This window comes from Aptenodytes patagonicus, chromosome 6, assembly GCF_965638725.1.
Source record: "Aptenodytes patagonicus chromosome 6, bAptPat1.pri.cur, whole genome shotgun sequence".
NCBI classification, from domain to species: domain Eukaryota; kingdom Metazoa; phylum Chordata; class Aves; order Sphenisciformes; family Spheniscidae; genus Aptenodytes; species Aptenodytes patagonicus.
The window spans coordinates 25,483,805-25,498,616 of NC_134954.1; the positions used below are offsets into that span (position 1 = coordinate 25,483,805).

The window sequence follows — 14,812 nt, forward strand, 5'->3', positions numbered from 1 at the left end:
AGTGCACCATGTTGAAAAGCTGAGCTTGTTTCTTGGTCTTTTTCCAAGAAAGTGGTACACATTTGGTTCAAGTATTTACTTGTTTTGAGCAGAGGTCAGGATTGAGCCACGGGCACTGAATGAAATAAAATTTTTGAAAAGAAGGAGTACCTTAACAGGCAGTAAACATTTCTGCCTTGACTGGCAAACAATCATTAAAAGCCTTTATTAAATTTTGCATCCATTCTGTTCACCACTTAGCCATTTCTTTTCATTCTGAAGGATTATAACTAAGAATGAATGAGTCTTCTCTAATATGGTCAGGACACAATAAATCTGTGAAAGAACTGACTTATCTTAATCCCTCATAGGCAATTTTTTCCAATTGTTTAACAAAATGTTGTTTTGTATTGCCATGACATCAGTCTTTATGCCTGTGAATAATGAGGCTCAACATTAAGTAACTTGTTTATAAAAAACAGTCATGCAGTAACAATTAGAGAGTGTTTAATGTGCTTCCCCACTAGAGTCCATACCCTCTCTTCCCACTTACTGGTCTTCCCACTGCAGTGTGAAGTTATTTGTGTCTTCAGAATGAGCAAACAGATCTTTTCAGTGAAAGGGTGAAAAATTTCCTGAGTTCTGCCATATAGAAGTTGGCATCTGTTATTCCGTAGAACAGGATCTCTGCTGCACTGATCCAAGCATTTGTCAGCCCCGAAGTGGAGGATGGCAGCTCACAGTATCTGAAGAAGAAGGAGACTATCACACAAAGCTTCCCACTACAGAGAAATTGTGGCATCCATCATCATCCTTTCAACCCAGTTAATACAGTTGTATTAGGCCTCTTCTCCAGTTCCTCCCCCAGCTCCCAGCCCACCTCCTTTTCAGTGTGAAATGTGTTTGAATCTTCAAAGTAGCTACATTTCAAAATACATTTCGCTCATTACCAAGAATAATTAGAGTCCTCTGGAATAAAGCAGATCACAAAGCCTGAAATGGATCTGCAATACTTTGGGGGGAAGATACTTGTGATGAAGGGTATTGGATAGATCCAGAATCTGACCAACTTTGAGAAGCATTGCAAAGTCTTTCCATTTGGTTAAAATATTTCCACATAACAGGAATAATAGGTCCTAATCGTACCTTGTCATACCATACAAACAAAGCTAACATGAACAAGGTTTTTGTAACTCTGAAAAGGAGACAAACAAGGTGCTGCCTTTCAAAACAATGTTCATATGCGTTGTAGGTTGAGTTTCAGCTACATGAAGGAAGTGATCAGAAATACTGGAATGGCTCTTTCCATCCCTAAAAACAAAACCAACACCCCCAATGTAATTTTCCAACAAGATTCAGAAAAGAAATTGGTAGTCACTCACAAAATGGGGGTGATAGGTATGGGGGAATGGAAACTCGATAGTAACCAGGGCAACTTAACCAGGTTGTGAAAAAATCCACTCTGAGTCAGGGTATTTCCCTGTCACTGGGCTGTAGGGGAAGCTGAGCTGTTGGGGCTTTTCTCTGCAGAAGCTCTCCCACCTTCTCTAATACCCTGAAGCGTCCTTTGCACTAGCAACAACAAATACAAGCTGTTGAGGAGGGTGGCTACCAAGGAACATGAAGCACCTTAGTTCTGAAATGTTGTACAAAAATGGCACAGCTCCAACAGGAGACGTGCCATGTAGCTCAGCGAGTAGGTGCTACTCTCAGGTGTGGGGGACAGGTTCAAGTTTCTCCTCAATCATTCTTCCTTGACGAATGCCTTATAACAGAACGTATTAGTCTAAGCCAGTTACTTAATTTCTTCCCAAATAGTGCTGCTCTTGTTGTTCCCTGGATAGGCTGGGTTTAGATGCACTGAAAATGAAACGGTATTTTTCATTTTTTGGAACTACCAGTGAACTGAAAAATCATTTGTTCCCACAGCACTAATAGTAGGCAACTGCTCATGGTGACAGAAGGAGAAAGACTTATCTAAAGGTCAAAAAGATGAGTTTAGGGAGTAAATATGTTGCTATAGCAAGTGTGACCTAGTATGATACATTTAGATTTATTTTAGAAAAGGCTTTCTTATTCTATACTTAGTCCAAGAAATGTATTTCAAATGAAATTTAATGAACAACTTGCAGTTGGTACAAGCATCTTAAATGACACCATCTTAAAAATCATATCCAGGGACCAAGGTTTCCAAGTGACCAAGCCCATAATGAAAAGTAGCAAATACCCTCAACTCCTCAAAGGGTTGAGAAGTATATTGTGGTCTTCAATTGTAAAGTAAGTACTCAGACAGCTGGCAGATTGTACCATCATTAACCAGTGATCTCCAAACTGAGGTTTGCAAGAGGAAAAGCTGCAGGACCAGAACTCCCTATGATGATACTGGTAGATGTGGTGTTTTCAATTAAAAGTTTGATGATAAGCGTCCCTGGTCATCTGTGGTGGAGAAAATTTGATGGTATAGTCTGTTACTCCAAAATATTTGGAGGTCACTGCCAGAAAAAACCTCCAACTTGAGGACCAGTTCTTGAAAGTGAGTAAGAAAGTGCTTGTTGCTTTATAAACCCAGCTTGGTCACCAGAGGTAGGAACTGTGTAAGTGTTCTGACTATTGTTGGTTTTTCGCTTCTTCTATTTTAGCTGGATGCTGAGAAGGCAAAATTAAAACTGGAAAGATGGGCTTCCCGAGATGCTGGCAGTGGGGGTGGAAGAAGTGAAGAGATGGAGTCAAGTGGGGATTGTGATGATGAGGATGGCTGTCAAGGATCCGGTGACAGGATTCACACAGCAGGTAAATACAGTTTCTATGGGCACATACAGAACTTAGAAATTCGTAAATGTCAGAATTTGGTGGACAGAGCTAGGACTTGCACTGCTTGAATTACCGTCAAAATCCTACTAAATTCAAAGGATTCGAATCTTAATCTGTGAAGAGCTGCAGTAAAAATAGAATGATACAGACAGTAACCCAATATAATTTAACACTTGGTGTGCAGATAAAAGACTTAAATTTAGAGTGAATAATATCTGCAATGAAATCGAGATCACAGAAATACTGGAAGAGCCTTCCTAGATAATGTGGGCTCTTCAAATAAATAGAAAATTAATGTCCTTACAGACTGTGCTAATTAACATAAATATTTATTGGTTGCATAATGATATTGAAGGATGATCCAAACAGAGTTGGCTTCTGAAAGTATATATTCTTGAAAAAACGCATGAAGTATTTTTTTTTTAGTGGTGAGCTGCTGGTTAAATATAATTTCTTGATAGTTTCAGATATGCATTCTGCAATATTTATCCATGAAATTACTCAGATAATATGTCATCAAATGTAGAATCAGCATCAGAATCTAACTTAACTTCCACCAAAATACCGGCAATTTAATATGTAGTTAAGTCCTTACTACAGTAAGTCAATAAGGAATAAGATGTTTCCTTCTAAATACTTGATATTATTGGTTTATCTTTTCTGGAAGTTCTGATTCATTTCAGCTCATCAAAATGTAACTGTTTTACTTACCATAGTGTGTGTGAATATAATTTGGTTTGGATGTGCAAGTATATGAAATACAGGTATAATAGTGTTGAAAAATAATGCTTATTAAGATGGCTGGAACTCAGGTAAGTTTTAAACTGCTGCTTCATTCAGCTGAAATAAACAAGTGCCTCTTCGTTGTCCCTTTTCCACTAAGTGGAGAGTGCGAAAAGGTATCCCATATTCAAGTAAGACTTGCAAACAAGCTGTGATTAGTCTGTAGTCAAGACTTCAGTTGTTCCTATTATGAATATTTGTTCAGGAAAACTGAGCTTAAACATATATTTCAAAATGTGTGCAAAATGTTAGATTTAGTTTGCAGTACCAGGTTATAAATACCTGAAATCTAATTTGTGTTGACAAGCTGTATGATCAAGATACATGAGGTATTATAACATAGGGACAGTATTTTTAAAAATTACTAAATAATTGTGACTAACAGATCAAGTAAAGATTTTCACCATCTACTCACCAATGTTTTTGAACAGAAGAACTTTGATACAATGTTATTTTAAAACTATTTGCTTAACTTTTTTATTGTTTATTGTATTATATACATAAGCAAAGAAAAGACTGCTAGATCTTTTGGGCCCTGGGGATTTGTGAGGGTAAATACTTTAATATGCTTTCCTCTCTATATGGAATAATACAAACAAAAGCCAGGTGCTAACTACTCTTCAATGAACAATTAAACTATTAATACACTGTTTTGGGAGGATGTGTATGCATGCTGACATGAACAATGGCAGATTTCAGGTGTTCAAAAATCAAAACTTGAATACTTTCAAGACTTCACTTACAGCTGGCTTTAATAATGGAAAACTACTTAATGCTACTTTTTTCCCCTTTTTTTTCAATCTATTTAATTAAAATATTTTATGCTGATATCATCCTAGATTTAAAAGAATTATATTTATATAACTAGCTGTTTCAGAATTTAGTAGGGTTTATATCCAGTCAAAAAGGTAATTACACTTAATTTTAGAAAATGGTCTTGATTCATAACAGTAAGAATAAGTATTTCATTGTGTGACAATAGTAATGCTGTTTCATAATTAGCTTTAAAATATTGTACTGTACACAAGCCACTAGCACTAAATCTGTTTTGCATATCTGGATACAATTAAGAGGTAAAATGGAGTAATCTCATTATAGAGCTTCTTTGCTTTAATAGAATGTTAAAGAAATAAACAAATGTCAGATTAGTTGCATTTCCTTTTGCTGCATGTCTGTAAGAAGGGGTTTCTAGTTGTACAGCCTGCGAGTGTGTTATATTTCCTAAACTTAAAACCTGTCAAGTACATCTGACCATTGTTTTGTCAAAGTGGAACATGACAACATTGACTATTCCTTGCTTGCTTGAAGTACACAGTGAATTGAGACATGAATTGAAGCTAAAGCGAAATCCCAAATAAAACCCTGATTTGAAGCTTAGTAAAGCCAGTGGGAATATTCTTACTGACTATGGCAGGTTTGGATGAGACATAAATGATAGCTATAAAATGGCACCGATTTAATCAGTGCATTTTGCAGTGTGCAGTCATACAGTAGAACAAAAGGAATAAAAAAGGAATAAAAACCTTTCAAAACATGGACTTTCTGGCAGAGCAGTCATGCTTTTAACAACAGGTCCATGGAAAAGAGAAAAGAAAAGAAAGGATTTCAGTGTCAACCTCTAAAATGCTGAATTTAAAATGTAGTAAAAATGTACTACATCTGTCATTTATTTGAAACCTATATGAAAATGATATTTACAATTTATGTGTTGAGAGACCTGCTTTGAGCATTGAAAAAGACTCAGATTGCTTTTAAATAGTTTCTGAAAACCTACTGAATGCTCATTCCTTTCCACCTCCCAGAAAAAAGAAATTACCTTTTCATTAACAATAAATTGCCAGGAGTTTCATCAGTATCTAGGTTACCATCTTCAAAACATTTCTGGTCATATCTATTAAAAGATCCCCCTGGACACAGGGTGTGTTGCCATCTCCCCAGTTTGCTTTTCCAAATTGCGAACAGAAGGCCTGGCTCCTAGGTTTTAGATTTCAGTGTGTACCGGGTAGGTAAACACAGAAGTGGTTCTGTGCTTGTATATTCCAGCCAGGTCCATTGTACATATCCTTTTCCCCAATTTTTCTTTGGTTGGGGATTGCTGTCTGTATATTTCAGCTTATCTTGCAATCGACAGTAAAATCCTGTCCTTTTGTTGGTCACCTTCTAGCCTTTGAGAACCATTTCTGCATATCAGTTAATCATTTTATTTTATGTCTTCAATTAAGATACGTGGCAATCTATTATTTAGTGCTGTTTTTTTGTTTACTTTTGTTACAAATAAGTCTTTGCTCGCCAAATTCATTGTTATCTAAAAAGATCACCGCTTATTCCTTTAATCATAATGGGCTTAATTGTCTATTCTGTATCATGTGTGTTTATCCAAATGATTTCGTATGACCAATATAAACAAATTCTCAGGAAACCAGCGTTCTCTTAGGAAATTATGTATGGTAGGAGATACTTTAAAATGTCATATTCTCACAGGCCTTACCAATTACCACAAGTATCTCTTCTTGGGGAAAGCTGTGGAAACAGCACTGTTTCTCAAGCAGACCCATGTGTTATTTGTTGGCAAGTACCAACTGTTTAATGACAACATCTGTTAATCATCTTTGAACAAAGCTTTGTTAGGAGAGATTTAAGAAGAGGAAAGCAAGCCATATAAATCTTGAGCACGGATGGGGAAGTTGCTCTGTAATTTGCACTGCTTCAGTCCTGCAGGTTTCTAGGCAGAAGTACAAAGCAGCATCTTGGTTTGAACCTTGCTTAGCACTGCGTGATCACATAAGCATAGTCTTACATGAACTTCGATCACTGAATGAGTCCACTGATGTAAGTGCTTATTCTTAAACCCTTACTGGATCATGAAGGAAGGTGGTGCTGGTGTGGGGAAGAGCAGGGATTGCTCAGTGCCTTGCAGGATCAAGCCACAGGAATATTTACTAGGAGAGGGATTAGCATCCTGCCGTTCATGAAAAGACAGAACAGCAACAGATTCACATTGCGTCCTGCCTCTCCTCTGTTCAGAGAAAAGGAAAAATGTTTCAGTCTGTTCAGTGAAAAGTGGGAAGGAGGTTAGTGCAGGGGATTGCCCATTTCTAGCTGTGCTGCACAGCTGTATGTTGTGATGAGGCTGCACCCAAGCAGTGACAACCAACGTTAGATCTCCATTCAGGGAAATCATCAGGTGATTAGCCATTAAATAAAGTTTAGAGGAAATGTTTAGACCACAGGCAGGGACCTGAATTTAGTGCAAGCCCAAAGTCACCTATATAGAGCTCTAGGCTTTGTGGAAGTTGTGGAGCATTATATTGAAGAAAGCTTATGCTGATGCTACCTCTTGGCATGGGTCCATATGCACACCTGTCTGTGGATGGGAAGGACACAGGTATTCCTGGGCTTGCTCGCTAGCATGTATCACTGTACGTCTATCATGTATGAAGCTGTATGTTTTGCATAGCCAGTGTAAGACAGAAATTAATCCAAGCTTGTTTCTAGAGGAGCCTGATACAATATTGTGCAAAGTCATAGAGAATGTAGCTAGTGCTGGACTACAGCTGCCTTCTTGCTGGCAAGGCAGACAAAAGCACAGGTTAAGGAAAACATATATTTTAGCCTACTCTTGGGCCTTCCTCCACTGAACAGAATAGACAAAGCCAAAATGTCTGGTGTACATGAACTGCAGTCTTTGCACCAGATTCACCCATCTGTGGGTATAATCTATATATGGGTCAAAAAACTCAGCCCTCGGTGCATATATTAACCCCACTCCTTCTGACATGCCTTGAAACTTTAGATCGTTGGGAAACAGAGACATGGATTTTACCTTTCCCCTGGCTGGCTGCCTGTTCCACACAGAGGTGGGCTTCTGCTTTGTCCCCATCCCAAAAGCAGTGGGTTTCCATGGAATAACAAGAAGTGCCTGACCAGTGCTGACCCTTAGGCACAGCAGATTTTAAACAATACTTTAAAATCATGTCTGTCAGCGCAGGCATTCAATAAACAAACACATCCTGTGACATCGCAGCCAGACTTTGAACATGACTGTGTGTCAAATGTGCTTTATTACTGTGGTTTTTGCCAAATGCTTATCTAATCCCAGTAACAGTTTTCTTCCTAATTCTTTCATGAAGCTCCCTCCATTTAATAAGAACTTTCTAATTTCAGACATCTCTCTCAGTCGAATATCCTCCTTATTGTCACAATTCAGTGCCTGAGTGGGAACCTATAACAAATTTACTTTGTTAGCACATTCAGATGACATAATTCCAACCCTTGGCTTTCTTCTTGGCTGTTTAGACACTCCACAGCTTCAGTGCATCTTTCTGCTCTAGACGAGTATCAGAAGAGATTATCCTGGTTGTAGATTTCTTCTTCAGGGCATATGAGAAGGATATTTTTTTTGCCCCAGAATGCCTTTATAAGTGCAGACAAGTAAATTTTCTTTTTTCTTAATGTTGTCTGTCTGATCTGTATCTGCTCTCAACAGCTATGGAAAGTTAATGTATTTTTCTCCCTGCTCATGAATGTTTTCATTATCAGTTTTTTCTTTTTGAATATCAAGATTCTTTTATCCTTTATTATGTTATCATTCTCCTGGCTTGTCTGTCTTTTCTAGGCATCAATATTACTGTATGAGCTGTTATTTTAATCATACTTCATTTCCATTCACCATGTTACAGGATGCACTTACACTTGTATTTATCAAAATATGTAATTGTACAGCTGCTGATTTTGTAATTATTAGTACAAAACATCAATATTCTGAGATCATAATAACTGCTGGCAGTCAGCCACGCTCATCAACTTCTCATCGCCACACATCTTCACTTTCCTCACAGATGATCTTAGCTTGCAGAAATACTGCATTTTCAGTGCCTTCCATCTTCCTGCCTAGAGAAGCCTGTCCATCATGCCTCATCCTCATCCCACTGCCTTGCATAGCCATTTTTCTACATCCTTTGTTGCACAAGACATTTTATCTCCAGCTCTATTTTTAGAGAGCCTATAAATTCCTTTATTGCCCTTAGTGTAAATGCCTCATTCTATCCACAAAACAGCATAGTAACAATTTAAGCCCTTATATAAGGTTGATTTTTAAGAAAACTCAGTGCTTTCAAAGCTTTATATTTGTCATTTGGGGTGGTAAATAGAGATGAGCCTCTGTCAACAGGAGCATAAGCAAACCATGACAGAGGGCCTTCAGCACGTGTGGGGAGAAGTGGGTGGTAGTTCCACAGCTGCAAATTTCTGGCTTCGGCTTCTGTTGTAGAGGTACAGTTTTGGAAGAGACATGGGAGCAAAGAAAACCAAAGAAACCTAAATAATCAGGGTGAAAAGTACAGATTTTGATTAATGCTAACTGAACTTGATAGGATCTGATCCTGAGATGAGTTGCTTTGGACTCGTGGTGTTGTCACACTGTTATCTCATGAGAACACTTTGTTAAGCATTTATTTGGGGGCCAGTGACATTTCCTGCACCCTGTGTTCTGTGCAAATGGGCTCATAAGATGGCTGAGAGGGGGCTTCTGAGAAGGGGATACAAAGAGAGAGCATGGGGCGGGGGGGGGAGAGAAAGAGAAAGAAAAAGTGAAAGAGAGAAAGAAAGAGTGAAGGGGGGGGGGCGGAGAGGGAGAGAGGAAAAGAAAGAGTTTCCCCACCTCTCTATCCCTGATTAAATCTATTTTATAATCTACCAACACAGGGATAAGGTATTATGTGTCATTTTAGTGTCCTTCATTACACAGTATAATTTAAACTGAAATGCATATGAGAAGAAGAGTATAATCATTCCTAATCCTTCCTCAACCTCAGCATTTACATGACAGTTGGAGGTGTAAAGGAAAGGGATTTCAGTTCCTTCAGATTTTCACTCCTAGACCTGAGGTGAGAGACTTCCCAGTACCACCAGCTCTCCTGCTTGGATCCATACAAGACAGGAGTTTTTGCCAAGTTGTGTAAATGACTTTCTGCATGACCAGATAAACATCTCCCCTGTAGAAACTTCTCCTAATGCTAATCAGAACATTAGCTAAAGGAATAACAGACTGAGTGCCAGCTCTGTGACTCTCTGAACAAGTTTGGTACTATCTTTGGTACCTTCAAAGAGGTAAAAAGGTAATTGGGGAAATATAATTTTACCATTTCACCAGAGAAATGTAAATTACAGCACATTTTTGATCATTTTAGCACCGTTTAGAAAAAATTAAAAGGTAAAAAAAATTTTAGTTGATTAGGGTATAAAGCCTTCCAATGCGCTGTTCCATAAGGGGAAATTAAACATTGGAGAGATCAATATAAAGACATTTGGGGCTTAACTGTTTGCAGTAGTTCTGTATAAGCAGTCATCAGAGACTGCATTGTAGATCACTGAAGGGTAACATGCTTTTACCAACTTTCTATTAAAAATATTACCAGTAATCTGTGTCCTTTGAATGCGCTTATTACAGCAGAGCAATTTTTACTAACTTTGTCAGCAATATTTTATCTAGTTACTTTCCACAGGAGCAACTTGATATGTACGTATATTTCTGAGATGTGTTTTGAAAACAGCCTTAAACTGAAAACTCACTGATCTAATTTTCCAATGAATTCCCAATCACTAGCATTTCTCACATTTTTTAATAAAATGGACTTTTTTTAAACAAAAACATCACAACTGAATGGCCCGCAACAGGAGCAACATAGTCAGACCACAAAGAGCATGAATGAAAAGAGGCAGCTGGGTATGTGATAGCTAAAACTATGAGAAAGAAAGCTTCCAAGAAAAACTGCCTTACTAAACACATGAAGCAGAACATATTCTTGCTTCAGGCTAAGAGCAGTCTGCAGGTAGATGCTTTGACCCCACACTCATAATGCCTACTTCTGTGAAAGTCATTTGCAAGCATCAGGCTGGCACCCAGAGTTTAGAGGGCAAGCTAAATGGAGAGTAAAACTGATCCTCCTCAAGTAACTCTCATGAGCTGTGTGATTTAGATCCTTCTGACAAGAAATTCACTTAGGAGCTGTAATATCTCGGTCATGCCAAGTAGTGATAGGATAAATGTGAAGGCTAAGGCAATTTGCCCCCAAAACACCATAAAGCCAAAATTAATTAAGAGGAGTTAACAATGAAAGGTCCTTCAAATTACTTCAAAATAGATAACTCGTATAACTTAATGGAAGCTCAGTTTAAAATGCTAATGCCATTATGCTATAAGTTATCAAAACAATCCTGCAAGCCTAAGGAAAACGTTCACCTGTGAGTTAGTCTTCATGCCACACAAGGGAACACTTCCCCGGTCACAGCTAAGTGACAGCGATGTTAGTGCCCCCTCCACGTGCTGCGCTGTGCCACGCGGCACTTCTGCATACCTTTCCTCCTCCTCTTGAGCCCTTCCCTGCTCACCAGTGAAAGCAGAAGGAGAATGAGGAACTACATACAGTGAATAGCTGTGCCATTTAAACCCCACACTGGTTTGAAGCATTTGCCATGCTACTTTATTTTAGAGTTTTAGTAACATCCAGAGCTCTAGCTGTAAGAAACAACGTGTTTGCACATGGTGCTATCTGAGGAAAAAAAACACATTTCTCCAAGGAAGGAAGATAGTAAAAGCAAACCTAGGACCTTGTTTATTCCAAAGGTAAATTATTCCAGGTTAATTAAAGTAAGGTTATGAATTACTGCAACCTTAAAGGCTTTAAGAAACCCTCTGTCATCTCTCATGGCATACAACATGTGAAAGGCAGATACCGCAGCTGTTTGGCAGTGGAAATAAAACCGAAAGTCACTGACAAATGAAAATACAGTTTCTGTTTCTCCCTGCTGCCACCTTCCCTTGTTTTATGATTCATGAGGAAAGCCTAAGCGGTCGCTGTTCTTTTAAAGGAGGAAAAGAATTGCTTTGGTTTGTTTTCCCTCCCTCCCTCTCTTGAACCAATGTTTCTTGGAGGTGTTTTGTCTCTGCTTTTAGGAAGAAAATGCCTTGAGTACACCAGGTATGCATTTTGAGGTTTTCTATTCCTTGATTGTCCATTTTAAGGTATAATAATATTCCTTAGAAGAGTGCTGTTGTGCCTGAAGCAACAGATATGCCATCAGAATGTCTCAGCTGAGAAATTTAGGATCAAAACAATACTCTGAAAGAAAGCACAGTTTGGTTTTACAGTAACAGAGAGCACAGTACAAATGCTCTGTACTTTATACTGGATTTACTACAAGAAGAACAGAACTTCAGGCTGAAGTATGTGACATATCAACAGGATCATGAATTTGTAGGGCTAGATTTGGCTGCCTTGAGATCAAGGTACTTATAATAACTTAAACCAGCTGATGATCTTGCACGTAGCTAAATACCTCCCTTGAAAAGAGTTCAAAGATTAGGCACATTATTCCTCAGCAGGTGATTTTGCATCTGATTTATCTCACAGTGTCTCCTGTCTACCAGATTTTAAGAGTGTTTATTACTGTCCTTTGATCCTGAAAGCAGTTAAGTAATATTTCCCTGAAATTTAACACTTTCCAGGATGGACAGGACAGTTGACACCTTTCAGAGGCATTTTAGGGTGTTGTGCAGATTCAAGGAGGCTCTAATGCCATCTGCTAGCCCCAAACCCAGGAACTGGATGTAACTTGCGGGACAGTGAAGTTAGAAACCTGTTTGTTTCTACTTGACATGCTGGAGTGTGGAGCATGAATCTGTGCAAACAGGGTGAAGTCTCTAAATTATGGATTACTAAGGGTCTTCGTCATAGTTCTCAGTGATGGAAAAGTCAGCTGGATACAGGATACTACAGCACCTCTTCTAACACTGTTTTTAGTCTGGTTTCCTCCATTTGTCTCAATTAATTACTCCTCATGTATAGTTGTATCAGAAGCTTTTCTTTTTCTGAATTACATCTCTATTCCTAGTTCAGGTTCCTGAATATTAGAATCAGAAAATGTTTTCTGTCTTTGTCTTCCTCTCTTTTAGGATTTAGACAGATTTTCTGACATTCGTTAGTCTGTCTTCTTTAATCAGTCTCTCAACCCCCCTATTGTGCTTGTTCTTCTGTGAACGTCTAATAGTTTGTCAAGCCAAATTTGAATTATTTCTGAAATAAAATACCATAAGGAACCAACCAAACTTTGAATATGACTACATGATATTTTGAAATTAAGAGAATTTTTAAATTTTTTTTATCTCTCAAGGTATCTTGTATCACATTAGAGTTTGTTCATCTTCTAAATGAACACTTCTGTCAAGTTTGTAAATTAGTCTTCGTTTCAGCAAGATTTAAGTCTATTTCCTATTTCTGAAAGGATGCACATTCTTGATCTAGATACGATTTGCACAAGCAAACCTACAATGCACAAGCGACCTACCTGAGTAGCAGCGTTCCCCAGAAAGGGGTGAGACCCAGTTGTCTGGTGCTGTTTAGAAGAAACGTAATTAGCATTTTGGAAGAGGTGAAAGCAATAACTGTATATTCTGGTGAGCAAACATCTACTTTTGAACAAGCAGATAGTACGATTTCTGACACTGTGCAGATCATAAACTCTCATCTGAAGTCCAGATGAAGCATGAATGTTAAACAGTGATGATCCAGGTAGCATACAAGGGTAATAACTACTCTTTCAAACTTCATTCAGTTTAGCTGTAAAAATCATTAAACATTCTCAAAATCCCAGTTTTAGCCCATTTACCATTGAATTGTTGTCCACAGTTAACAGTTAATTCAAAAAGTTAAGCAGGATTAGATCAGTATGGGCAATGAAAAACCCTTTGAATCACTAGAAAGCAGGTACATTGAAATTGATGAAGTGGGTGAAATTCCACATTGTGCATGCCCAAGGCTTAGCCATTATTTGCACAGAGAACCTCAGAAATTCTCAGCTTTCAAAACTGTTTGCTGTTCATCTCAAATTAAAGAGATTAAAGAGAATTTGCCATTGCAGTATTGAAACTGCCAAGTAATAAATCATCATCTGATATTTATATCCCAAAATTAAGACTGGTGACTCAGACACACTGCTGACCATTTAGTAGTGAAGTCCTAATAATCCAATCTGGAGCAGTAGGGAAAGGAATAGCTTTCTGATGTGAAGTCAGACAAGTAATTTCCTATTTAAAATTTGATTAGATAAAATCTTTTGAACATGTGCTTGTAAAGGAACAGCCTGTTTAAATATGTATACTGCTGCAGCACAGGCTGTACACTGTTACAACTAAAGCCAGCACAAAGAACATTTGCACTAACCTGAATATGCTGGAGGAGGCATAGTGCCCAGGGCTAAACTATATCAGAATAAATCTCTTACACAATGGAAACATTAGAGCTGATGGGGGAAATGCTGTTTTCATCCTATAAAAAAATACAAACTTCTTTTTGTATTGAAAAGATACCATTTTCCAAAACAGAAACATTTGGTAACACATGCAACTGGAAGAACATTAATTTGAGGGGATTTTTTTGTAGGTTTTTAATACAAAAGGAAAAATATAGATTCAAGATGGAGTATTTTGCCACCTACAAAAAAACTTACAGTTGCTAAAGCCATCTAGTAAGCTTGATATTTTCAGCCAGAAAGTTCTTCTTGATTTAAAGGCATTATATAGCATTCAGGAGAAGGAATAAAGGCCAGAAAAAGCAAGATAGGGGAGTTTCGCCTAATTCTGACCTAGTAATCATCACTGGGAATTTTGCCTTTGGCTTAATGAGGTAACAGTTTGAGCCAACAAATGAGGGGTTACATTCTGCTGCCCTCATCCATGCTGCGCAGGACTGTATCCCGCAGTAGTGATGCTTATGCCTAAGAGGCTGCCTGCAAAGTCACTGCTCAGGACGAACTGCAATGATGAGCCTGGCCTGTGCCAAAACACAGAAAATGACATTGTTTCAGGTTAAAGAGCAGTGACACTGTCTTTTTCTCATATCCTGATTTATCTAATTTACAGAGGTCATGGCAGCGTTTCAAAATCAGCTATTGACAATAAAGCATGCTGTCAAAACTGGGATACAGTCCCATTTCAAGTTAAAGTACAGAATCCCATTACAACAGTTTAGTACAATTGTAGCCAAGCTGGAACATTTTATCACTCATCATAAAAAGTACTCGCAGAATAGTCCTGGGAATTGAAATATTCACATCATGTTCACACATTTAAAAAAATTACTATTTTGGAAAGTGACCAACTGCTCATGTTCACTGGAAGTTAGTTTTTCTCTTCCTCTCTTCATGGACCTCTTCATTTTTTATTAAAGCCCCAGGAACTATA

At 38.1% G+C, this 14,812-nt stretch overlaps 1 protein-coding gene across 1 annotated transcript in view; it reads left to right on the forward strand.

Annotated features, from left to right (window-relative positions):
* The window catches only part of LOC143162005 (glypican-5-like), a 402,288-nt gene that overhangs the window by 298,863 nt on the left and 88,613 nt on the right, over positions 1-14,812 (forward strand). Inside the window, exon 8 of the mRNA XM_076341599.1 lies at positions 2,619-2,769. Within this exon, the coding sequence (XP_076197714.1) occupies positions 2,619-2,769 (151 nt within the window). The remainder of the gene's footprint in view (positions 1-2,618; positions 2,770-14,812) is intronic.